We start from the raw sequence: 25970 nt of genomic DNA, 5'->3' as shown, positions 1-25970 counted from the left end.
AAACATAATTACCAACAAAAGCCATCTTAATATTAGTCATTCCTGTGATGACCACAGATGTGTACGTATTTCACGTCCGATAAAAGCGTGGGATCTGCTTGCGTTAAGCTGGTATTCCCCTGTATAAAGCTTAACTGAGGACACGCACACACACACACACACACACACACACACACACACACACACACACACACACACGCACACACGCACACACATACACACACGCACACACACATTCTTCTAGCATTCTTCTATTTATTATTGCATTTGTGGAAACTTTTAACTAGTATCTAAATATATAGTGAGGCAGGGAGCATTCAAAACAAGGGATATGGCAGACGGTACATCACTCACATCAGGGTCCGATTCAATAAAAATACAAACCAGATTGAATGGACACTTGCTTTTTGCTAATGCAGAGTGCTTGTTAGCTTACTGACAGCGGCGCTAGACCTCCGTACCCGCGGAGGTGTCGTTTGATTCATTGATAGCAGTAAAACATTACCTGGGGGGGGGGGGGGGGGGGGAAGAATAGAATGCATTTTCCTATTGTGTACGCAGTTATACAATACAACACAATTTAGCGTTTGAATTTGTTTTACCTCTAAAGTGTGTGTGTGTGTGTGTGTGTGTCTGTGTGTGTGTGTGTGTGTGTGTGTGTGTGTGTGTGTGTGTGTGTGTGTGCGTGTCTGTGTCTGGTTGGGGTGCCTGTAGGGAAGAGGATGGGGCAGGATGAGACGAGGGAGGGTTTAGATAGGTGGAGGACGAGGAGAGAAAAGACGTTAAGAGAGTGACGAAAGAAAAGACAAAAGGGACGGCCGGCATTCTTGGACGATGGGGAAAAACTATTAAAAAAAAAAAGAAATAGTTCATTATTAATATCTCCATGGTCGACGAGGGGAACAAGGTCATGGTTAAAATGCCGATCAAAATAGAGAAGTTTGTACCAAGCATGCTAGGAAAGAGAAAGCTGGATATAGAAAAAAGCAGAAGCTGTGCTATGCCAGAGAGAAGGAGAGCTGTAGCAAGCACAAGGACTTACTCACTGGTTTGGGGTAAGTCCTGTGTTAAATGTCCAAACTCTCTGGAAAGAGGTGGCAACTGGATTGGCCAGGACTGGCTAGGACGTAACGAGTTAAGGGAGCAGCTAGCCCTCTTAGCTAGCTTAGCTGGACCTATGCTGGACCTAAACTGTAACCGAGATTACAGCTGCTGGTTCCTGTAGGCCTGTGAATAGCTTAATTTATAACGGAAGCTAGTCCTAAGTAGGTCTTAAGTATGCCCAGTTTATAGGACTACGTAAGAAGGTATCCCTTGAACTTGAAAAAAAACATTCATAAGAGTGATTGTCTTTTTATAAAGACCACCCCGACAACGATTATCTGATCGCATACTATTACCACATACCGTTACTGTACCTGATTAAAAGTTTAAAATACTGAAGCAAGAAACTAACTAACAAAATTGTACCCTGGTCTAAACTACAGTGGATAAGGTTTTGGGGTGATTTCATTTCTTGAGGGTACATTATGAGCAAAGATTTAGCGATATTTGACGCCACAATGTGCATGTTGGTGGCAAATAAATAAAGGAAGGAGAAGGAAATAAGAACTGCAAGAAGGAAAGAGGGAAGAGAGAAGAAGAGAGGGATGGCCAGCAGTATACATTTGGGTATCTGTGCTGTTGATTAATAGCCGATTTGCCCCAATAATGACTAAACGCCTTAACCAGACGCCAAAAATGCTGTATCATATTCAACTGGTGGAATGTGACCGAACCGTTATGTAGGTCAGAATCTCTGAATGGGAGTGCAAGTCAGAGAACCCCATGGGAGAGGGAGAGGGAACAACATTTGAACCGATAAAAGTTGTCCCTGATAAATTAACATGAGGCCAGCAAATTAATCAAACTAAAAGTCCAATATAAAACACAGCCATCACAGGCGTAGATGGCTGTGGTTGCACCAGAAAACATGTCCTACTGCAAACCATGGACACATTTTGGCATTTAGTATGTGATGCATATCTTCATGTGGTGCTTTGTTTCCCTCCTTTTCAGGGAACCCATTGGAAAGAAGAAATCAGGTAAGGCAAAAATATGTATATCAGTGTGTGAATGACATTGGTTAGGACTGATTTCGCTCCCATTATTCTGTAGTATTTTCAAAATAAAATCCTTCCACCACAAGACGCTCAGCCTGAGTTGCGTCACCATGTAAATTGTTGTTTTACAGACAGATTCTTAGACTTTGTGGCAGACAAATGCATACCAAGGCCTGGCCTGAATAAATATCTTTGTTTGGCCATGGATACCAATTTAAAGCTTGTTTAATTTAAACCATTTTAAAGAATCTGATAATAAAATAACCTGAATTATTTCAGGTCACCTTGTAAATTAACGGTGAATCTTCTGGAACTGGGAAGGGGAAATTTCGGAAATTACTTGAGTGCCACGAAAGTTAAGCGAAGCACAAACCATGCTAACTAATTTGTCAGCTACAGCATTACGTCATTCTTGTGGATGTGTTAAATCAGTTATATTATGGTAAGAGTTTGGTGCCATCTTGTGGTGGTGTGTTGCCGAGCATTTCATGAAATACATTTATTACAGGTCCATATTGTGCTACAATTGACCCCTCCGTGTTCTTGTCCCACTTCCTTTCTTTCGCCATTCATTTAACATCCATTCATCTCAGGAGCTGAGCATTTTCATCACATCATCATATTATTTATATTATTTTTCATTTCAATTCTCTTCTCCATTCTCCATGGTTTTTTTTGTTTTCTTCTCATCAGGGCTTGTGGCGAGAGCGTCTTCTTTCCTAAAGCGAGGTAGTGAGTGACAGCCTGCCATGTCTGGTAATCCCCCCCCACCTGGGGTCCCAGGGCTCTCAGTGTGCTCCAGCTCTCCCCAACCCGCTCTGTCGCTGACAGGAAGTTAGAGAGAAAGTTAACCTGGCGAGGGGCGGAATTTCTCCGATATTGTTCTTAATATTTATAAAAAATCATGCTCATAACTTGGCATGCTGAGATCGCAGCGTAGAGCGTACCCTAAATCTATTAACGAACAATGTTTTAAAATACTGCCAGCATTCTTTTTCTCCAAACGGACAGACCTTAACTTTGGTCCTCCCAGCCCTGACACACGTGTCTCTATAAATTATTAATAATTAATAAGGTGTGTCATTAATACACAGCTGTTCGTTGAAAATGTTTATGTTCTAATACAATTGTCCCTAAAAAAACGATTTGTAATGTTGCTGGGTTTTGAATTTTTCCTATGCTAAGCCCTTGCGTTTTGTAACAACTATCTCTAGTTCTGAGCTGGCTTCATGTTTCGCTGGTGACGGATCGCTGGGTGCTGGCCTCTCTTTCACAGACGAGCTGATATTTAGACGTTTTGTTTTGTCTTGCCCTTTACTAACCCCCCCCCCTTTGTCTTGTTTTACTGACACCTTCTCTTCTCATCGCCTCCTCCTCTATTAGCTCCCCCTTCTCTCCTCTACGCTCTCCCACCATCAGCCTGATCCTGGTCCTCCTTCTCTCTCCAGAGAGAAGGGCTCTCGTAGGCAAAGCCCTCACCTCTCTGCTCTTCTGTTGTTTACCGTGATGGATTCACCATCGGCACAAAAGCTTGCTTTGATGCAGCTGTATCTTACACAGAAGATTTTCAAATCAATGAAAAAAACTGTTGCTAAAGGTCGGTGGAATGCCTGACTTCATTGATCAGGAAATAGTTGTTTTGTTTGCGTTTAGGGTTATTCTAAAGCTGAACAAAGAAAAGGGCATGGGGAAGGTGGAGGCTTACTTCAACATTGTCTATAGTTCCCCCGCTGGATAGAGAAATATAATCCATTCAAACAAAAAAAAAAAGATTGCTTTAATTTTCGATGTGTTCAAAATAAATGTTGTGTTACATGGTGCGTGTGTGTGTGGTGTGGTTGTGCGTGGCCCAGGGGACACAAGCTCCACAGACCCGCTGCTCCTGGACCAGTACGTGGCCGTCACGGACTACGAGAAGCAGGAGAGCTCGGAGATCGGCCTGCACGTGGGCCAGGTGGTGGAGGTCATCGAGAAGAACGAGTCCGGTACGCCTCCCCACGATAACATGTCCTATTGAGTCAGTAGCCTCTGTAACATGTCCTATTGAGTCAGTAGCGTCTATAACATGTCCTATTGAGTCAGTAGCCTCCCCACGATAACATGTCCTATTGAGTCAGTAGCCTCCCCACGATAACATACCCTATTGAGTCAGTAGCCTCTATAACATGTCCTGTTGAGTCAGTAGCCTCTATAACATGTCCTGTTGAGTCAGTAGCCTCTATAACATGTCCTGTTGAGTCAGTAGCCTCTGTAACATGTCCTATTGAGTCAGTAGCCTCTATAACATGTCCTATTGAGTCAGTAGCCTCTGTAACATGTCCTATTGAGTCAGTAGCCTCTGTAACATGTCCTATTGAGTCAGTAGCCTCTGTAACATGTCCTATTGGGTCAGTAGCCTCTATAACATGTCCTATTGGGTCAGTAGCCTCTATAACATGTCCTATTGGGTCAGTAGCCTCTATAACATGTCCTATTGAGTCAGTAGCCTCTATAACATGTCCTATTGAGTCAGTAGCCTCTGTAACATGTCCTATTGAGTCAGTAGCCTCTATAACATGTCCTATTGAGTCAGTAACCTCCCAATGATAACATGTCCTATTGAGTCAGTAGCCTCTGTAACATGTCCTATTGAGTCAGTAGCCTCTGTAACATGTCCTATTTAGTCATCTAGCAGTAGCCTCTCCACAATAACATGTCCTATTGAGTCATCCAGCAGTAGCCTCTCCACAATAACATGTCCTATTGAGTCCCCAACTCATCTTCGTTTTTTTGTTTTGATTGCGCTGTTCATTGCTGGCGCTGGAATCATTTTCATAAGCATAATGCAGCGTTCCTTGTTGGGGATGGACTGAAATTCTCTTGCCTTAGGGCTGATGGGTACTAAAATCTGTAGATTTTCGGGGAGAGGCTTCCGTATTCGCTGGAGCCCAGACTGACCCGCAGAGAGGGACAGAGTGTGACCTGGAGATCAGGGGGTCTCACGAGGTTAGCTCGGCAACCCTCTTATCCAGCGACTTGAGATGAATACACATCGCATGTTATTATGGAGGTGGGTAAGGAGTCAGGGCATCTCTACCCGAGCATGCCTACAGGTAGATTGTGCCCATTGGGGATTCAAACCCAGAACTTTTCAGCTGGTTGGTTGTCACTTGACTTTCAAGATTCAGCCTTTTTCCTTAAGTGGAAGTTGCAACTTAGTTCCGGAGGCACACAAGATCATATGCTAATAATATCGCTCTAGGCTGTGAAAGTTGCATCACTCTGTTATGTAATAGAATGCTCCTGTGTCTCGTATTTACTATTTAATATTGCAGTGATGGAGCAGACACAGTAAATACAGACTGTCATTAAGGAGCAGCTAGTGGGGTTCTTCCCTTTATGACATGATTTGGTTTAATTGTTCTTGTTTGGCATTGGAAGACGTTTGGCAGATGAAATACCCTCAACCCCCCTCGAGTCCTTTGACTGGATGCCCACAAGAGGGGGCGTTAGATGGAAGCTTGATTTAATTCCAGTATGACACGACGGTGAATACAGGTTGTAACAGGGATATTCGTTGCACGTACCGAATAGAATGATTCGGCACTTTTGTTCAAAAGTATTTTGCACACTATGATGTTGGCGCAGCTCGGTCAGCCTTTCTACCCTGATGTTTGATATCTTTGTTTTTTAGGTTGACAGTTCTATGTGTATGATTAATGCTCCTGTAATCTTATTTTAAAACTGACAGTTCAATCAAAACAAAATCAAGCATTTTGATTTGAGTGTTTAAACGCCCAGACAGAATAGATGTACCAATGGTCAACTGGTGAACATTTCCCACGTTTAGCATGGATCCATTGCACGGAGCACACAGCAGTGTCTACCCGGGGGTGGAGGCCGCCTGCGACATGGACATGATCAAGGCAGGCTGGAGTTTCGTGTGTCAAAGCGCCCCCACAACGTCAAAGTGTGTTAGCCTCGCCCTGTTACATCAAAGCAGCAGAGCCGCAATTAGCGCTACGAGCCACAGCTGTGCCTGTCCTCCGAGGACCAGCTCCTCCACGGGGAGCTGGTCTGCCCCCCGGAGGCACGCCTCCAGGGGGCATGCCTCCGGGCAGGGGGGGGGTGTCCCCTCAGTGGACGGACGATGAGCTGGCGGTGTGTGTCCCCCTCTCAGGCTGGTGGTTCGTGAGCACCGACGACGCCCAGGGCTGGGTCCCCGCCACCTGCCTGGAGGCCCAGGACGACCCAGACGACTTCTCCCTGCCGGGGGACGAAGGTACGATGGCTGCCCTCGGGCCGTGGTTCTCTGTTGTGACTTTTTCTGTCTTTTTCTCCTTTTTATTCTTTTTGAAAAATGTCAATATATGCTTTTGTTTCAAGGGTTACCAATTGAGGCGGCTTCACTTTCACTCGGTAATGCGCACGTTTTGAGCGACGTTGGCTGCAAACACGTTACAATAAACGCGACAAATGACGATAAAACGTTCAAATAAATCTCTACGTGTTCAAGACCCTGACATGGGTAGGACCGTTCATCTGGGAAGTGCCCAGATGTTCTACTCATGTCAGGGTCTTCCACTGCATTTTGTTTTAGAGCCCAGGGAACTAGGAGGAACGCCACGATGAATAGCCATGTGTCCTAAAGGTTTTGGTAACGTTGACTTCCTGTCTGCCGACCCCCCCTGGCCCCGCCCACTGTGGATGCGTCAGTGCCTCGGAGGTTCTGCTCTTTGCCCAGGACTCTGGGCCGCCGCAGAACCCTCGGGGATCTGTTCGGCGCAGGCCGCGGGCCAGGTGGAGCGCACGCATCTCTTCTACCTCTGTGCTCTGTGTGTGTGGGTGTCTGTGTGTGTGTATGTTTGTGCGTGTCTGTTTGTCTGTGTGTGTGTGTGTGTGTGTGTGTGTGTGTGTGTGTGTGTGTGTGTGTGTGTGTGTGTGTGTGTGTGCGTGGGTGCGTGCGTGTGTGTGTCTGTGTCTGTGTGTGCATGTGCAAATGTTCAATCGGTCAATTAGCCAATTCATCGATTCAACAATTTCGTGGATTACTAAGTAAATATACCAACCTTTAGCCGGTTGTAGCTTCTTTTCTTTCTTCTTTTCAGAAACCTTTTTCCTGTTCCAGACATAGACTGCATCTTAAGGATTATTAAAATGAATACTTTGGTATAGTTAAGTTAAACTGTACTCATCAGACACAAATTCAGTCCAAGTTACCTTGTGATGGACATTTTGCTGTCACATAGACCAAAAGATAAATCGATAATACAAAGGATTGATGAATTGAGTTTGCAGCCATAGCATGCATGCTGCATGTGTGCATGCAGCACAAACCGAGGCATGTCAGAGCCTCTTGCATGCTGAGCCTCCTTCTCTTTCCTGTACTGTGTGTCACGTACGTTGATGTGCAGTGATGTGCAGTCAGGCGCCAGGGTGCGTTCCCACCGTAGCGTTCAGGGTGTTCATGTGTCCGTTGTATGTTCCACGCGTTTCATCTCCCGCTCAAAGACGGTGGCTGGTCTGGACCGCCTCACCTCAGGGGCCAGGCTGGGGTCAGTGTGTCTACTCCAGGGGCCGTAAGACATGGTTCTTTGGCCAGCACTTTCTAGAGCTAGGATCATTGCGGTCATAAAAACATGTATGGTAATGTTTATCCCATAGCCTCCACATTTACTCCACATTTACATCACTCCGAGAACTGCCAGTGAAACCAATTCAATTCAGGGCGTGGGGTTCAATACATGTCGACCCGGCTGAGATGTGACACCCGTTTGGGTGCTAAAACAGTGTATATTTTAAGAGATTAACATGTTGTCCTATTAACAACCTGGTCCTGTCAGTCGGACTCTATGTTGTGCGCTTCAAACTGTGAACCCTGCATCTGCCCTGCATTATGCAAGGAGAGTGAAGACATCCCTCCATTGCACCTGAACCTTCTCATTGCCGAAGCCGTCAGCGACACGACCAAAGCGTCAAGCTCTGAAAAGCGGAAACTGGTGTTCAAACGATGGGCCACTCCCCTTTGACCATACGAGACCTGAACCAAACCGGCAGAGCAGGAGAGAGAAACGTGTTGATATTGGTTGTTGCGGTTTAACTCGGCAAAAAGAGAGAGAGCCCGTGGCCCTGCTGACCCACCGTGTGTCTGAACCGCAGAGGAGAAGGACTCTGTGTTTCTGACCCACCGTGTGTCCGATCCCCAGAGGAGAAGGACTCTGTGTTTCTGACCCACCGTGTGTCCGATCCCCAGAGGAGAAGGACTCTGTGTTTCTTACCCACCGTGTGTCCGATCCCCAGAGGAGATGGACTCTGTGTTTCTGACCCACCGTGTGTCTGAACCCCAGAGGAGAAGGACTCTGTGGTGCTGACCCACTGTGTGTCTGATCCCCAGAGGAGAAGTACTCTGTGGTGTACCCCTACGCGGCCCGGGACCAGGATGAGATAGACCTGGAGAAGGGCATGGTGGTGGAGGTGATCCAGAGGAACCTGGAGGGCTGGTGGAAGATCAGGTACAACACTAACACTAACACACTAACACCCAACACTATCGTGGTCCAACGCCTCTTTATTTTACAGTTCAACATATCATGTGTAACGTTTAGCTACACCCACAAAGATATTTATATTTATATATATATAGATAGAGACCAACATCATGCTAACTGCGTGGTACCAGGGTATCTAGCGGTGGAAGACCTGCCGACAGTCCCACAACCGAGGGTCTGACAAACTAAAAGATAAAAGCAGATCTTCCCAATTCTGTGGAGACTGGAGGGATCTTTAGCGTAATCCAAACCTTGGAAAATATTATTGTAAGTAGCTCTACTAATGACGATTATTATGACACATTATACCACAGCAGTGCACTTTAGTACTTGATTCTGATGGTCCATCAGTTACCAAGTGTGTGCCTTCTTTTTCAGTAGAGGGACACCTCTGCTAAACGTTCACAATCAATAAGCTATAAATAAACAACGGTCAACTAAAACCATCATGGACAACCCAGAACCAATATACTCAGAGTGCTGCCTGGGATGTTAATGTCAGTATATCAAGTGGATTAAAAAATCTATAATGTTATAGATTAAAGCAGCTGATAACAAGTCTTTGGGGAGTGGCGGGTGTCCTGTTGATGGACGGTGTGGCCTCGGGTACCATCAGCCCAGCCCTCGTTCCCCAGTAACGGGACAGCCCAGCGTGGTTTATTCCTTGTGTATGGAGCATGCCGCTCAACCCATGGGCCCCGGCAGGTATCAGGGCCGCGAGGGCTGGGCCCCCGCCTCCTACCTGACCAAGGTGGACATGCAGGCCCAGAAGCAGTCAGCAGGGGGCGCTGCCAACGCCAGCACCAGCGACCTGGAGGGAGCGTCTAGACAGAACCAGCTGAACAACGGAGCTAAAGACCCCCAGAAGGAGCCCAAGCTGTCCCCCTTCTCCGACGGCAGCAAGCTGAGTGAGTGGGGGGGGGCGTGACGTCCATATTTTCCCTCTATGGTTACATGACATTGACTAACTTCAAGTGACTTAATTTTGGACCTTCGAGCTATGAACTCAATCTTATGAACTGAAAACGGCCAGTATTAGTATAAAATGCACTTTCCTGAATGCATAAATATCTATAATATTTATATATTTTTGCATATGTAGAGCGATTTGATTTCAATGTCGCGCATCACTTACCTTATCTGTTTGTATTGTTTTTCCCGCCACAGAAATGGGTTTGCGACAGAGACCTCCGCCTCGCAGAGACCTCACCATCGTGAGTAATGCTCCCACTTAGAGCGGCGGTCTGACCGCTGTAAAGAGATGGGGCCAAGGAATGCATCTGCTCATCTTTAACTGGCTGGTAAGATCGAATGCCCTGATTGGTCAGCAATGAGCAATCAGGGCAGGACGGTAACTGACGGTGGGCTGACGGTAACCTCCTCCTCTCCTCCGGCCCCACAGCCGCGTGGCGCCAACCTGCCCAAGCCCCCCGTCCCGCCCCAGGTGGAGGAGGAGTTCTACACCATCGCCGACTTCCAGACCACCATCCCCGACGGCATCAGCTTCCAGGCCGGCCTCAAAGTGGAGGTAAGCCCCCTCCGCCTCGGGCCAACACGGCTCTGTCGGACCACCAGCCCCCCATCGCCCTGACCCTGTGATCGCCCCCCGCCTCCAGGTCATCGAGAAGAACTCCAGCGGCTGGTGGTACATCCAGATCGAGGACAAGGAGGGCTGGGCCCCCATCACCTTCATCGACAAGTACAAGAAGACCAGCAGCGCCCTGCGGCCCAACTTCCTGGCGCCGCTCCCCAACGAGATGGAGAAGCTGAGGCTGGAGGACGGGAACGCCGCCGCGGAGGACAGCTGGTCCAAGCCTCTCCCGGACGAGCCCAGCGCCGCCGCTGAGGCCTGCGCCAGGCCCAAGCTGAGGGATTGGAAGTCCGGCGGCAGCAAGGGCTCCTCGGCGCTCTTCTCGGAGCCCCTCCCCCCGGCGCCCTCCGCCCCCCCGCTGGAGGAGAAGCCGGCGCTGCCCCCCCGCAGGGAGTCCATCAACAAGGGCTTGGAGGCGGAGCCGCCCGAGAGGCCCAAGGCCGAGCTCTGTAAGCCCCTCCCGCCCAAGCCCCCGGCCCCTGGGGCCCTGCTGGCCCCGGGGGGCCCCAAGGTGCCCCCCGCCTTCAGGCAGGAGAGACCCCCGGAGCCCAAGAAGGAGGACAAGAACAAGGCCCTGCACCTGAAGAACGAGATGGGGCTGGAGTGCGGCCACAAGATCTCCGCCAAGGAGGTGAAGAAGTTCAACCTGAAGCCCGTTCCCAAGCAGCCCCCCAAGCCCCGGGCCGAGCCCCCCGAGGAGAACCCCGAGCCCGCCGGACCCGCGCTCTTTATGAAGCCCAGGCCGGGGGTCCGACCCAAACCGGTCCCCGCCGCCAAACCCGAGGCCCCGGCGGAGAGCCGGCTGGACATCACCAACCTGAGGAGCAAGCTGAGGCCCGCCAAGCCCGCAGAGCCCGGGGCCCCCGAGGCCAGCAGCTCCCACCCGGGCCCCCCTCTGGGCCCCGCCCCCAAGCACCTCCCCAGCCCCGCCCTCCTGAACAACGGCAAACACGCCGACGAGCCCCGGCTGCCGCCCAAGCAGCTCAACGGCCACGCCCACGAGAGCTCCCCCCCGCCCGCCAAACCGGGCCCCCCTCCCCACAAGGAGCAGCCCCAGAGGCCGCCCGCCCTGGCCCCCAGGAGGCCGCCGCCCCCCAAGAAGACGGACCCGTCCAGCCCCACCGAGACCCCCAGGACCCCCCCGCACTTCCCCAAGGAGGCCCCGGAGGCCCCCAAGCCCGAGCTGCCTCCGCAAAGCAGACCTCCGCCTCCAAAGCCTAAGGCCTTCGTGCTCCCGCCTCCGCCCAGGGAGAGGGAGGAGCCTAAGGCCTTCGTCCTCCCGCCTCCGCCCAGGGAGAGGGAGGAGCCTAAGGCCTTCGTGCTCCCGCCTCCGCCCAGGGAGAGGGAGGAGCCTAAGGCCTTCGTCCTCCCGCCTCCGCCCAGGGAGAGGGAGGAGCCTAAGGTGAACAAGATGCCCATCCCCCCCAAGCCTCAGCTGAAGACCAAGAAGCCGGCGCCGCCCAGAGACAAGCTGCCGCCCCTGGTCAGGGAGGCGGGCCGGGACCAGCTGTACCTGGCCGTGGCCGACTTCGAGGGCGACGAGCAGACGGCCGGCTTCAAGGTGGGCACCGTGTTCGAGGTGATGGAGAAGAACGGCAGCGGATGGTGGTTCTGTAAAAACACCGGCGAGGAGCACGAGGGCTGGATCCCCTCAAACTACCTGAGCAAGAAGCCCTAGGTACTAAGCGGCAGTTCCAACCTCCTGCCTTTTCTTTTGTTATACGTTTAAAACAAAAAAATCACTACTTTGTATTTAATTTGATTTTTTACTTTATTTATATGTATCCTTTTTTTATTTGTTATTGTTACATTCCTTTTTTATACACAGTACGTGCTTTTAGTGAGCGTCAACCAGCAATGAGCCCTTGTTACGCGGGGTTCTTAGACGTTTTTTTTTACCAAATAAGCCTGTTTGTTTGCTTTACTTTTGGGTGCCATATAGAGAGCTGAAGGGAGCCTCAGATTTGCAGTCGTTTACGTGTTGTGTGCCTTCGCCTTCGATGTTACTGTGCCTCAGTATGATACGCAAAATGTTTGATGTCTTTTTAGATATATGCAATTCAAATGATCATTGTTTGGTATGGATAGCTTTAAAAAAAAGAAATAGCAACAGATGCTGCCGCATTAAATCCTGACTTATGTTTGCTTTCCACAAACACAAAAAATTCAATCAATCGGTAAAAAAATCATTTTGGGCACAAGTGGTACAATAATGTATAATTCTGGGGCATTACTTTGCCCGTGTGGACAGGAGACAGAAGATGGACAAGAAAGTTGGTGGAGGGAATGTAGTAAATAATCACAGGCTGGGACCGAACCGGGGGGGCCACGAGGTCTTACGTCTGCGTGGGGGGCTGGCTCACTGGGGGTTCGCCCCCCCCTGAATCCAATCATGTTTTGGTCAAGAAAAAAGTATTCCTGCCAACAAAATGTTTCTCTTTTATATATATATATAATTTTTTTTTTTTTTACATGTTTTTCTTCGACTGCATAATCAATTCAGCAGTAATTTTGTTAAAAATATGTGCACTTTTTAATCCTTTGTTCAAGTAAGTTTGCACATGCTACAGAAAGTGGGATATGCGAAGTGGGTTTTTTCTTTACGTTCTTGTTTACACTCAAAACTGATCTAAAAAGGTTTTCTGTAAATACAGAACACATCCAAATCGTCTCCTCTAGATCATCCGTCTGGTTTACAAAAGGAAGGATTGGATGCCAATGAGGTCTTGTAAAAACAATTCAGTATTTTTGAGTCTATTCTCGTTTGCGAGCCAAACCTTGTTCAGATGAAACCATCAAATAATATTTTACATGAACGCTTGACTGGTCTCAAGTATTGTAGGTAAACTAAAAATAGTTTTTAATGTACAGAAATAAAGTCTTTAACTTCTTACTTTTCATCGATGGGGTGTTATCTTAAATAAACAATTTTAGGAACACAAAGGGTCAAAAAAAGAGCATTGTCTTTTCAAGAAAAGAATGGAACGTTCAAGCGAAGCCTGACATTATCAAATTAAATAAATTAATAACAATTGTTGGTGACAGTCACTAAAGCACTTATATCGTCTTCATAGTAGATTATACAAAATATTTTGCTGTTTATTGCTAAAGATTGCTACAACACAATAGCTTAATAGCATTGAAGCTCCTTCGACAAATCTAGACAATATAGTTTGGACTAATGATGTTCTGCCTCTAGTTGCTTTGTGTTGAAACACACACTACCAGTTTGTTTTCAGAGTGCTATTGTATCCATCCCAATGCCCGTTTGTGAGCCTTCCTTTCAAGGTACAGCTACTGGTTAGTCAGTGTTAAGCTTTGTATTTCAAAAGGTTCAAAGGGAGGAAAGCAATCATTTCAAATCTACAATGATAAAAAGCTTGGAACGGTTGAACGATTCCTTCAGTACTGTATTCGGCCTCTTCGTTTGCCTATGTCCTGTATTTCTCAGACTTATCTTACTGTCATATGAAGCCAATAAACATTTCCAACCTTACCTGTTGTACCTGATTTTGTTCCTGATTCTCTCGTGTGACTTTAAACGTGTGTGACTTAAGTGTTATTAGCTCTAAATTGTATTCAGTATGAATGATACAAAAACTTTAAGAATTAAAAATAATCATTTATTTCAGTTAACAACAGTTGTTCCTTCTAATTAACAGATTCATTCACTCTCCAAAGCATGAGGTGTAAACGTAAGTGGAAAGGAGACATGGAAGTAGGCTGTTAACGCATGACAAACTATTTTATTTACAATTGACGTATTTTTGGAGCAAAAAGAGGAGACACCTCAATATGTACCTGATTTAAAGAAGTTTAAATCTGCGAGCCCAGGTGCTCTAAAGGCCCCAGCGTCCTCGTTCAAAAGCAGCAAGATCTTCTTTGTTTTAAGCTCTGGTTAATTCAGAAAAGAGCAAAACACTTTCATACACTTTCTATTGTATTTTTAATGTAATACCCCGATAAAAAAAGAAGGAAATTGGAACCCTGGTCCCCAAATATAGACATCGCTGCAAATATAATATATAAATATTGCACTTTTGGTTAGGGGACAGCACATTTAGTAAAGGCATAAACGGTAAAACAATAGAACTTAACTTTTGATATATCACATTTGTTTATGTCCTTCAAAGAAAACAGTACATTGCCTTGGCTTTGGTAAGATCCTCTCCAGTGTGGGGTCATTTCGGTTACAGTAAAAATACAAAGAAAATCTTAAAGTCCTCATGGCAGAAAGTAAATATTACTAGCTGTCCCTAGTTTGTAAAAAATACCACCCTATATCATAAATCTTTTAAAAAGGAAATTGTTTAAGATATATTAAAGTATACCTCGATTTACGGCAATATTTACTTTGTGCATATATAGTCCTCTTAAATAAAAAATCTAAAGAAAAGATAAAAGTGAACATGGATATCCTTCAAACCCTGCATGTTGATTAGAAATACAAAGTACATATAATTGCTCCTTAGTTAGGATGTCCATTAGTAATAAATATAGAAATAAAACGGCAGCCATGTCCTTTTGGAGATCTTTCTTTTCTTTGGAGGGGGGGCTTTGTATTCTGAACAAATTCAGATTGGAGAAAGCTTCGAGACTGCGTGTATGAATATAAAAATATAACCTATATTGATTGCTTTACTTCATGCTCCAACACAACGCCGAACAAGAAATCCATTCACGGGGACGTCACTTCCAAGGTGTCGATGGACGTAAAAATAAAGATATATCTACTTCTGACCAACAAGTGTCCCAACATGTTGCCCTGTGGGGGATGGACTATACACGGCCAGCGTACCAAGTGTAGGCCTTGTGTTAATCAAAGCAATAGCAGACAGACGAGGCGGTCTAAACACTGAGACCACATGGGTTAGGTCCACTCGATAATCACCTGGGAAGTGAGAGCTCAAAAAAGAGAAGAAAACATTTTAAAACATAAATATCTCCTACAACAAAAAAAAAATCCCTCTTAATTCATTGAACGGGGGATAAGGCAGCTGGAAGCAGCGGGCTATCGCGCGTGTGTGTACATTTGTATGTGTGGGAATGTGTGTGTTCATGTGTGAATGTGTGTACATATGTATGTGTGTGTGGGAATATGGGTGTGAAAGCATGTATCTATGTGTGTGTGTTTATGCATGTATCTATGTGTGTGGTTATCTATGTATCCATGCGCGTGTGTGTGTGTGTGTGTGTGTGTGTGTGTGCATGTATTTATCTATCTGGCCCAGCTGGGGTGGGATCACATGGTTGAGGACTCCGTGTAGGGCAGGAACTTGGACAGCTTGTTGGGGGAGCCAGGGACGGGAGGGTCCCCGGCCATCTTGAAGAACTGCTCCTGCTCTCTCTTCCTCAGCTCCAGCTCATCCTCTAGGAGCTGGGGAGAGAGAGGGAGAGACAGAGAGAGAGACAGAGAGAGAGAGAGAGACAGAGACAGAGAGAGAGAGAGAGAGAGAGAGACAGAGACAGAGACAGAGACAGAGAGGGAGAGAGAGAGCGAGAGAGGGAGACAGAGACAGAGGGAGACGGAGACGAGAGTGAGAGAGACAGACAGAGACAGAGGGAGACGGAGACGAGAGGGAGGGAGGGGGAGAGAGAGAGAGAGAGAGAGAGAGAGAGAGAGAGAGAGAGAGAGAGAGAGAGAGAGGGAGACAGAGACAGAGGGAGACGGAGACGAGAGGGAGAGAGAGAGACAGAGAGAGAGAGAGAGAGAGAGAGAGAGAGAGAGAGAGAGAGAGAGAGAGAGAGAGAGAGAGAGAGAGAGAGAGAGAGAGAGAGAGAGAGACAGACACAGAGACAGGGAGATAGAGATAGAGAGAGACACAGAGAGATGGAGAGGGAGAGAGAGTAGGAGAGAGAGAGACGAGGACAGTGAAAGAGATGCAACATTAGTTTGGACTCTTAACATTATATGCACATTGTGACACCAACAAAATACGCATGATTTTATCAGACCATTATCAATCCATTTTGCCATATTTACAGAATCGCAATACATAAAAAAATGAATCATTCCAATATGGTATCGGAAGATTCCTGCCTATTCCCCTCCTTGCACATCAACATCAGAACACAGAAGACGACCGTCACCATTGGGGCTGTGGCAAAACATCACCACTGTGATATATCGTCGCCCTCCTTCGTGCGATACGAGAAACGATACACTGGCGCCAAATATCGATATAATATATATTCTTTAAATGTAACAATTTTTATTGCAGTTTTATGCTTCATTCCTGAAGAGTAAGACAGGAAATATCGACCAAAGTATCGATGTTTGAATTAATAAAATAAGGTTTCTCTAAAAAACCTGGCAAACCTGTGGCGCTCAACACACGAATTGAAGGAAACTTCAATTCGTGTCAGGTCAACAAACCAAAGACGTGTTACTAAAAAAAACCCAGTTTGGACCACGAATAAAGACCGAAATCCAGCACTTTACCTTTTCATAGCCATTTTGTATTCATTGTTAGACACATGTCGTGATGCGTCGTTATAGGATTGTCTAACATTACATTGTTTATTGCAGCATCGCTGTGCGGCGATATTGGCGGTATCGCGGGCCATGTATCGACCATGGTGAGGTACCCTGTGATCCCCCCCCATAGTCCCTACGATATTGCGTGTCGTATGGTGAGGTACCCTGTGATCCCCCCCCCCCAGTCCCCACGGTGGCGCCTCCCTACCTTCTTGCGAGGCTTCAGCTGGTCCTTCCAGTCCCTCAGCTGCAGCCCGTGCTGCTCGTCCAGAGACTTCAGCCGCTGGGTCTCGTTCTCAATCAGCAGGTGGCACTTCTCGTTCTGCACACACACACACACACACACAGACACGCACGGAAACACAGAAAAAAAGGTCAGACCCATTTTAAATAAGAAGTGACAGAAAGATATGGAAGTACACAATACAAGTAGTAGTAGGCAGATGTGTGAGCACATTGACATTAATGCAGTCTTATCATGGCTTATTTTCCTTCAGTGTAATGAACGCACGCAAGCACGCACGCACACTCACAGACAGACAGACAGACAGAGGATGCAGGCGGTTTCTCGCATACATTATGACATAGGATTAGGGTTTAATCAATCAAAAAACTAAAGCTCTATATGACATTTCTACTGCAGCTATTGACTAAATTGTAAAATATCTGCGCCCAACCTCAAGTCAATCCTTCCGGGGAATTGTCCTCTATAAAGCGTTTAACCCTGGTCCACTTGAAACTGTCAGATGACAGTTGAATCTGATAGATAATCTGAATCTAATAGATAAATGATAGAGCCATAACTGTACAACCCCAAACACTAAATAAGGCTAATGGCAAAATGCACTTTGTGCAGGTTTGAGACAACGCAATGTTGTAACACTTGCTCCTACTCATCGAAGTGCCTGTGTCACCCAGTGCGTCTACAGAATGCAGCCTCTAGCATGCATAGAGACCAATGAAAGCTCATCCACCTGTTAAAAGAAAACCCTGACCCTAAAACGTGTTTCAGACAAACAGTGATGCAGTGGGTCACATAGTAGTTATCCGGATTGATCCCCGTCCAAATCTCTACTTAAAGGCAGTTTTAAAAATCCTCTCAGTGCCCTTCATTGGTGGCACTGGTTGGTAACAAGGGGACGGCGATACACCACGGTGGCTGAGGCTTCAAGGGGCTCACCTGCAGCTGCTGCAGCTCTCTGATGTTAGCCTCACACTGACCAATCATCTCCCTCATCTGGTTCTCATGCTTCTGCTGCTGGTGCAGACGCTCCGCCTTCTGACGCTTCTCCTCCTGCACGCCAAACTACAACAGAGAGAGAGGAGAGAGAGAAGACAGAGAAGAGAAGAGAAGAGAAGAGAAGAGAGAGAAGAGAGAAGAGAGAGAGAGAGAAGACAGAGAAGAGAGAGAGAGAGAGAGAGAAGAGAGAAAAGAGAGAAAAGAGAGAGGGAGAGAGAGAAGAGAGAGAGAGAGAGAAAAAAGAGAGAGAGGAGAGAGAAGAGAGAAGAGAGAGAGAGAAGAGAGAAAAGAGAGAGAGAAGAGAAGAGAGAGAGAATAAAAAAATAGACAGAAAAAAGTTAGATACACAATTGATATCTCAGGTTAAATTATTAATGTTAAATAAAATAAAAGGATAATCCTCCACAAGCCACCACCCATCCATGTGCACCTCCCCCCTCCTCACCTGCTTGGCCTTGTCCCGGTTCTCCGCCTGGCTGCCCGTGTTGTTGATGCGGAGGCTTCCCTTGAACAGGGTCATGCGCGTCTTGGCCTCGCGCCGCTGGATCTTGGGCAGCCGGTTCTTCTCCTGCTGCTGCCGGTACTTCAGCAGCTCCGTGATGCGCTGGTTGTAGCACTGCATCTGCTCTTGCTCCTGTGGTCCCCCAAAGAAAGCATGTTGGTGGAGGGGTCGGGGCGTGGTGGGGCTGGGATCCAACCCACTCACTCCCACACACTACAGCTACAGGGGACGGAAAGTACGTCGCAACGACGAGAGCCCTGGGTGGGATCAAACCGTCCTCAGCTCTTGCCGTGGGACAGCGGGGCCTCCGTAAACCATCAGATGAGGCGGCCCCCCCCATAATGCCTGTTTAGACCGAAGGCGTTCCCCCCTTCACTGCGATTCACTGGTCTGGCGCTTGTCTGGCCGCGAGCTACGTCAATTAAAGTCTACATTGTCCCTACACCTGAACACATTGAGCCACTGGGGAACCAACCTGTAAGTGGCCCTTTAACAGCACCACAAGCCCCTATTCAATCGTTTTGGAGAAATGTGATTGCAAATAATATCGCCAAATATCTAACTATATATATAACCTATATATAACCTTAATACGAGTAGATAAAAAAACAACCTTTGTTTACATTCTCCTCTCCCCTAGAGCTCCTTTTTGCTAAACAATTGAAAGGTTTTATGTAAGTAATGTCCTAATCCCGTATAAAGTTAACGTAAAGACGTTGGTTGTCTCTGAAGAGGATAAGTGCATGTGTTTTCCCACGACCGGACCCTGAACAACAACTGCTTTTGTGCTGCTGTGGAGGAGGAGCTCCCCTGAGGAGACATCACCTTCTCGTGCTTCTTGAGCAGCTGGTGCCTCTGGAGGAAGTACTGGTCTTTGAGCTGCTGCTTCATCAGCTGGTGCCTCTCATGGAGGCTCTTCTCAGACAGGTCCCAGATGGCCGCCTCGCGGTCTGGCCGAGAAGAGGACGCAAAGGACACACGTTTAATTCCTCCATTCTTCAGTGGATTGTGTTGTGCATGTGTTGCCAGGAAAAAAAAACTAAAACAAGAGAAAACAGCTGAATGAACAATCATTCAGTCCGACTAATAAATCAAACACACAATCGCACAAGAGATTCAAGCCTCAAACGGCATTGAGTAGACAGTGATATTCTGGTGACTTTTACTTTGATAACTGGGTTATATCTATAATAATCTATAGCTATAATGATAATAGGGTAGTTGTTATATATATATATATATATATATATATATATATATATATATATATATATATATATATATATATATATATATATATATGCATGTGTTTGACTCGTGAATGGCTCAAACCACCAACTAGGGATGGAGGAGTTGATACCGACTCCATAAAACGGAATTGTCGGGATATGATGTTAATGATATCGCACCCCGAAAACAGACTAGTTTTGTTTTTCCGTCGTCTTTGACGCAAGAAATAGAGCTCTCCCCCCTGGCCCCTGTACGTCCCCCCCGTCACTGTGTGCTGCGCTGGGTTGAGAGCCGAGGCTGCTCGATGGCTAGCAGGAGGGTCGACGGTCAGTGGGTCAGCCTGCATGCGTGCAGTGGGTGTGGAGCCTGTGTACCCCTGATGAGACGCTGCTTCTTGTCCAGGCACTCGCGCTCCGTGGCTGCAATCTCATGGCGGTTGCGGAGGATGATTTTCTGCATAGTGGTGGCCAGGTGGTCCTTCTGAGTGGCCTGGAAGGTCTGCTCCTGAAACCCAGAGGGAAGACGCCGACAGCGTTGAGTTGGCCCAGATTCACGTTGCCTGGTGTGTCTGTCTGTGTGTCTGTGTGTCTGTCTGTGTGTCTGTGTGTCTGTCTGTGTGTCTGTCTGTGTGTCTGTGTGTCTGTCTGTGTGTCTGTGTGTCTGTCTGTGTGTCTGTCTGTGTGTCTGTGTGTCTGTCTGTGTGTCTGTCTGTGTGTCTGTGTGTCTGTCTGTGTGTCTGTCTGTGTGTCTGTGTGTCTGTGTGTCTGTCTGTGTGTCTGTCTGTCTGTCTGTGTGTCTGTCTGTCTGTCTGTCTGTGTGTCTGTCTGTCTGTGTGTCTGTCTGTGTGTCTGTCTGTGTGTCTGTGTGTCTGTCTGTCTGTCTGTGTGTCTGTGTGTCTGTCTGTGTGTCTGTGTGTCTGTCTGTCTGTCTGTGTGTCTGTGTGTCTGTCTGTGTGTCTGTCTGTGTGTCTGTCTGTGTGTCTGTCTGTGTGTCTGTCTGTGTGTCTGTGTGTCTGTCTGTGTGTCTGTCTGTGTGTCTGTGTGTCTGTCTGTGTGTCTGTCTGTGTGTCTGTCTGTCTGTCTGTCTGTCTGTCTGTCTGTCTGTCTGTCTGTCTGTCTGTCTGTCTGTCTGTCTGTCTGTCTGTCTGTCTGTCTGTCTGTCTGTCTGTCTGTCTGTCTGTCTGTCTGTCTGTGTGTGTGTGTGTGTGTGTGTGTGTGTGTGTGTGTGTGTGTTTGTGTGTGTGTTTGTGTGTGTGCGTGTTTTTGTGTGTTTTTGTGCGTGTGAGTGTTTTTGTGTTTTTGTGGGCGCGTGCGTGTGAAATGGTTACCTCTGTCATTTTCTTCAGCTGGAACTCAATCATCGACTGCTTCAGGGACTCTTTCCGCTGGTTCCTGGGAAGCTTGTCCACAGCTTGTTTGATCTGAGAGGCAGCATGAAAACGGAACAATGCAGAGGAGATCACGGAGAGTCCCGATTCCTTTGACATGAGTGCAGCCGACGATGCACACACACGGTTTGAGCTCACCGAGGTCATAGACTCACGTAGGGGATAACAAAAGGTCAAACATTTCAAATAAGAATCGACAAACAAATATGGATGCACATAATACACCTAGCAGTGGCAGACGTGTTGAAGCGAGTACATTGACATGAATGCAGTCTTATGGCCTATTTTCCTTCAGTGTAATAAACACAAACACATAGTATCTCACACACACACCTCTTTCTTCTTGTGCTTGACATTCTCCTGGAAGCGCGTGAGCTCGCGTTCCTGCTCGTTGCGGATGCGCTTGGTCTCCTCCCGCAGCTTGTAGGCGTGGTCCGCCTCCATCCTCTCGATGGTCTGCTTCTGGTGCTTCTCCAGGCTCTCCTGCTCCACGTCAAAGTGCTTCTTCTTGGCCTGCGGCGGAGGAAGGGGAGGAGCCAAGTCACCACCTGACGGGAAGTGCCGATGTCTCCGTCTCTAGGCCTCTTGCGGCATCTGTGTGTGTGTGTGTGTGTGTGTATGTGTGTGTTCGCGAAATGTGTACTTTGTCCAGTGTACCTTCAGTGTGCATGTAATGCAGACACATGTGTGCGCATTTGATCCAATAATAAGTAACCATAGAACTAATACATCATTAAATTATAAATTGTGCAATAAAAATGGATATATACAATCAAAATAATAATATATTGTTATGATGAGAATTATGTATGATATATGAAACAAAGCAATATTAGTCCTATTAACGATTCACTCAGTGATCACATGACTACATGTACCATGATGCTGAGAGCACTAAGGAGGGGAGCCTTCTTCTCCTTAACGGGCCACCATCCCATCATCCATTTTAAATGTTTTGCCTGTATATATATATATATATATATATATATATATATATATATATATATATATATATCTATGCATGTCAATTATGGCACCCTTCGCACTTCTGACCATCCCTGGAAGGAGGGATCCCCCACTCTGAAGGAGGGATCCCGCAATCTGAAGGAGGGATCCCTCACTCTGAAGGAGGGATCCCGCAATCTGAAGGAGGGATCCCCCCACTCTGAAGGAGGGATCCCGCAATCTGAAGGAGGGATCCCGCAATCTGAAGGAGGGATCCCGCAATCTGAAGGAGGGATCCCCCACTCTGAAGGAGGGATCCCCCACTCTGAAGGAAGGATCCCCCCACTCTGAAGGAGGGATCCCCCGATCCCCCACTCTGAAGGAGGGATCCCCCACTCTGAAGGAGGGATCCCTCACTCTGAAGGAGGGATCCCCCACTCTGAAGGAGGGATCCCCCACTCTGAAGGAAGGATCCCCCCACTCTGAAGGAGGGATCCCCCGATCCCCCACTCTGAAGGAGGGATCCCCCACTCTGAAGGAGGGATCCCCCACTCTGAAGGAAGGATCCCCCACTCTGAAGGAAGGATCCCCCCACTCTGAAGGAGGGATCCCCCACTCTGAAGGAGGGATCCCCCACTCTGAAGGAAGGATCCCCCACTCTGAAGGAAGGATCCCCCCACTCTGAAGGAAGGATCCCCCACTCTGAAGGAAGGATCCCCCACTCTGAAGGAAGGATCCCCCACTCTGAAGGAGGGATCCCCCACTCTGAAGGAAGGATCCCCCCACTCTGAAGGAAGGACCCCCCACTCTGAAGGAAGGACCCCCCGACTCTGGGTTCCTCCTCAAGATCTCTTCCTAGTTAAGGGAGTGTTTTCCTGCCCTCTGGGGGGCTAGGGTCAGGGGGGGGGTATCATAAACACACGGCCTGTTTGGCCCTCTGAGACCGAACCGATGGCTAAGGACTAGACAAATGATAATGGATTGAATTGAGTCCCACGTTCATCTCCTGGTCGAAGCGCCGCGCCATCGTCTCAGTCTGCAGCTCCAGCTTGCTGTTGAGCACGGCCTGGGCTCGGTGCTCCTCCTTCTGCAGGAGGCGCAGCTCCCGCAGCTCCTGGCGCCTGCACACACACACACACACACACACACACACACACACACACACACACACACACACACACACACACACACACACACACACACACACACACACGTCTTATTCGACAAAGACCACGTACAATATTGGAGCAGCAGAAAATAAACGTTTTATTCTATATATTTTTTAAGTGCACGTCATAGACACGTGTTTAGAATAGCGACACCCTTTTAAATGTGCATTGGAAAATATATATTCATTGCAGTGTTACGCATGCACCACTAGATGGCAATAGGTTTCAACTATGCATAATGCCAAAAAGTGTAAATTCCTAAAATTGTAATCCTTTTCATTTGGTGAGGGAATATACACTTGTTAATTATCTTTATTTTAACGGAGCAGGATCCCTTTAACAGGCCCGACCAGTAACAGTCCATACTCGCAACTCTGGACAACTCGGATTTCGTCCATTTCTTCCACCCGCACCATAAACGTCTCGACCTTTTCATACCCAAACCTAAAAGCCACTGCCCCAGTCCTTCTATTCTCGGCCTGCAGTCTCTATCTGTGTTTCTCTGTACAGAAGTGTCTCCAGTGACTATTCTGCATGAGCTAATCTCGGTGGAGCGAATGATAAAAAAAAAAAAAAATTAAAAAAAAACAGGATTCCGAAAATAGTTTTAGTTTAGGACAACAAATGCCCCAACATGGACTCCAGCGATGGGATGAGGGGCTGCGGCTGGGAGGAGGCGACCGGAGTCTCCATCATCACTCAAGTTGGACCTTATGGGGAAGCCTTTGCCATTGCAGTCAGCCTCCCCATACTGGCTGGGGACACTTAATATAATATAAATGATCGAATGAACACCGAGTTTTTCTAAATTTAAATCGATTTTTTTGACAAATATTGCTGTTTGATTTTCAAGAACCTAAATCTGTGCAACTTTTTTGAACAAAATGCTATGCGTGAAATATTGTAAAAAAAAATTGCTAATAACAAATCATAGTCCCAACGTGTGTGATCTTTTTTCTAATAATTTCCTACAACATCCTAGAACTTCTTACAACTTGGTGTGTGTCTTGAATTTCTGGTTGGGAACGTGTTGTGTTTTAGCCCCAAAAAGGGTGGATCGAGTGTTACGGACGTGCATCTGAATGGACTGGCGGTCGGCTGTGTCTGGGTCAACCGTCTGCTAAAGGACTGTTAATGAAGAGTCGAATCACCAAATGGTGAACGGACAAAGAGGTAAAGAACCGCGACATTAGGAGAGACCATGAGGACCAGAGCACACTCTCAGTGTCTGTGTATGTGTGTGTCTGTGTGTCTGTGTATATATGTGTCTGTGTAGGACGTTCAAGGGCTCCTGCTGTCGGTGTTAGGGACTGAGAGGGGGAGGGTACCTGAAGTAGCGACTCTCCTCGTCCTTCTTCTCGTCGTCTCGGATCACCTTGGAGGTGGTGACGCTCACCTCCACGCCGTCCACCATGAACCGGCGGGTGCGCTTCAGCGTCTTACTGGAGAAACGGGATTCCTGGGGGGAGGAAGGGGGAGAGGTGGAAACAAATGGAACGGTATTTTCATCAGTGTGCGATAAGAGATCAGGGACTGATTTGAGTTTGAAGAAAACTTTGAAAGAATGTGCACACAAACACACACACACACACACACACACACAGCCATGCACATCATACACATCTTCGCCGAGGAATGTGGAGAATGTGGTGCTTGACGGAGGTGTTTTAGGTGCTGCGTCATGGTATTCAGTGGCCGAATGACACGCCGCTATTCTGATCAACGGCCAATTCATCCTCATTCTTTGCATTTTGCATGGTGCCATTTGATAATTCAATTGAACGGAAAAGTGATCAAGGGTTGAATATGAATGAGTTCTGGCTGTAGACTAAGCGTGAGGCGGCCATTCAAGCCCCGCCCCCAATGTGCCAAATGTCGAAATGTAGGCAAAAGCTTCAAACGACGGTGACGACCCGCAGAAGGCGAAACCACACCCCACAAAAACGTCTGTGTCCAAAGCAATGGTGACCCGACTGCTAGTCTTTGAGTAAACTCTCAATCGCTGTATCATCGCTTAATCCAAATACAGTAATTGTCAGGTTGAGCGGTAAACGGCACGGTGACAGCCTAATGAACAGGGTTTCTGAAAGGGGAACCCAAGCTTAAAGGCTCAGCCCCTCACCAACACCCTCAGCACACGGGCGCGGAGGGGCTGGAGAGCTCTGAACCAGCTGAGCAAATACACAGCAGCTGGGGACGGCCTCGTCACGCAGAACAGCCACTGGAAGTGGCTTCTGCCTGGAAACAACGGCCTAACCCTGCATGCATGAGTGAGTGAGTGAGTGAGTGAGTGAGTGAGTGAGTGAGTGAGTGAGTGAGTGAGTGAGTGAGTGAGTATGGGTGTGTTTAAGTAAATATTCACAGTTTTCCTGTACATCCCTAGGGGCTTAAGAATTAGTGGAAACAAAACAAAGGGTCTTTATCTAGCCGTTTGGCTTTTAAAAACATACTGTGTGAAGTGGCATAATGTATCGAGGGTAGCTAGATATATAGTGACCTTATGGTGACCACACACACACACACACACACACACACACACACACACACACACACACACACACACACACACACACACACACACACACACACACACACACACACACACACGCTGGGTTAGTGTACTGTATGAATGAATGGATGTTAATGAGTTCTGCATGTGTGAATCCATACAGATCGACACACTGACTCACTTCTGGATAAATAAACAAATGACCGAATGAACATAATCATACGTTCATTCAACAACGTCATTCATAAATGACAAATGATATAAGACAACATAAATGGTGAATAAATGAA

The 25970-nt window shown here is 47.3% G+C and overlaps 2 protein-coding genes across 2 annotated transcripts in view; one reads left to right on the top strand and one right to left on the bottom strand.

Moving 5' to 3' along the window:
* sh3pxd2b (SH3 and PX domains 2B) overlaps positions 1 to 13678 on the top strand; it is a 39777-nt gene extending 26099 nt beyond the window's left edge. Inside the window, exons 6-13 of the mRNA XM_079738787.1 lie at positions 2059 to 2084; positions 3956 to 4087; positions 6262 to 6363; positions 8476 to 8593; positions 9335 to 9537; positions 9797 to 9843; positions 10032 to 10157; positions 10246 to 13678. Coding sequence (XP_079594913.1) covers positions 2059 to 2084; positions 3956 to 4087; positions 6262 to 6363; positions 8476 to 8593; positions 9335 to 9537; positions 9797 to 9843; positions 10032 to 10157; positions 10246 to 11898 — 2407 coding nt within the window. The 3' untranslated portion in view covers positions 11899 to 13678. The remainder of the gene's footprint in view (positions 1 to 2058; positions 2085 to 3955; positions 4088 to 6261; positions 6364 to 8475; positions 8594 to 9334; positions 9538 to 9796; positions 9844 to 10031; positions 10158 to 10245) is intronic.
* Positions 13679 to 13821: 143 nt separating this feature from the next.
* The window catches only part of stk10 (serine/threonine kinase 10), a 43138-nt gene continuing 30989 nt past the window's right edge, over positions 13822 to 25970 (bottom strand). Inside the window, exons 11-20 of the mRNA XM_079737693.1 lie at positions 24500 to 24630; positions 23000 to 23123; positions 21391 to 21570; positions 20998 to 21090; positions 20045 to 20174; positions 19266 to 19390; positions 18384 to 18572; positions 17879 to 18004; positions 16907 to 17020; positions 13822 to 15597 (exon numbers count right to left, since the gene is read on the bottom strand). Of these exons, the coding sequence (XP_079593819.1) occupies positions 15463 to 15597; positions 16907 to 17020; positions 17879 to 18004; positions 18384 to 18572; positions 19266 to 19390; positions 20045 to 20174; positions 20998 to 21090; positions 21391 to 21570; positions 23000 to 23123; positions 24500 to 24630 (1347 nt within the window). The 3' untranslated portion in view covers positions 13822 to 15462. The remainder of the gene's footprint in view (positions 15598 to 16906; positions 17021 to 17878; positions 18005 to 18383; positions 18573 to 19265; positions 19391 to 20044; positions 20175 to 20997; positions 21091 to 21390; positions 21571 to 22999; positions 23124 to 24499; positions 24631 to 25970) is intronic.

The sequence above is a fragment of the Pollachius pollachius genome, assembly GCF_949987615.1.
Source record: "Pollachius pollachius genome assembly, chromosome: 6".
Lineage (NCBI taxonomy): Eukaryota > Metazoa > Chordata > Actinopteri > Gadiformes > Gadidae > Pollachius > Pollachius pollachius.
The sequence above is the reverse complement of the archived record's forward strand: the minus strand, read 5'-3'. Positions and strand labels throughout refer to the sequence as shown.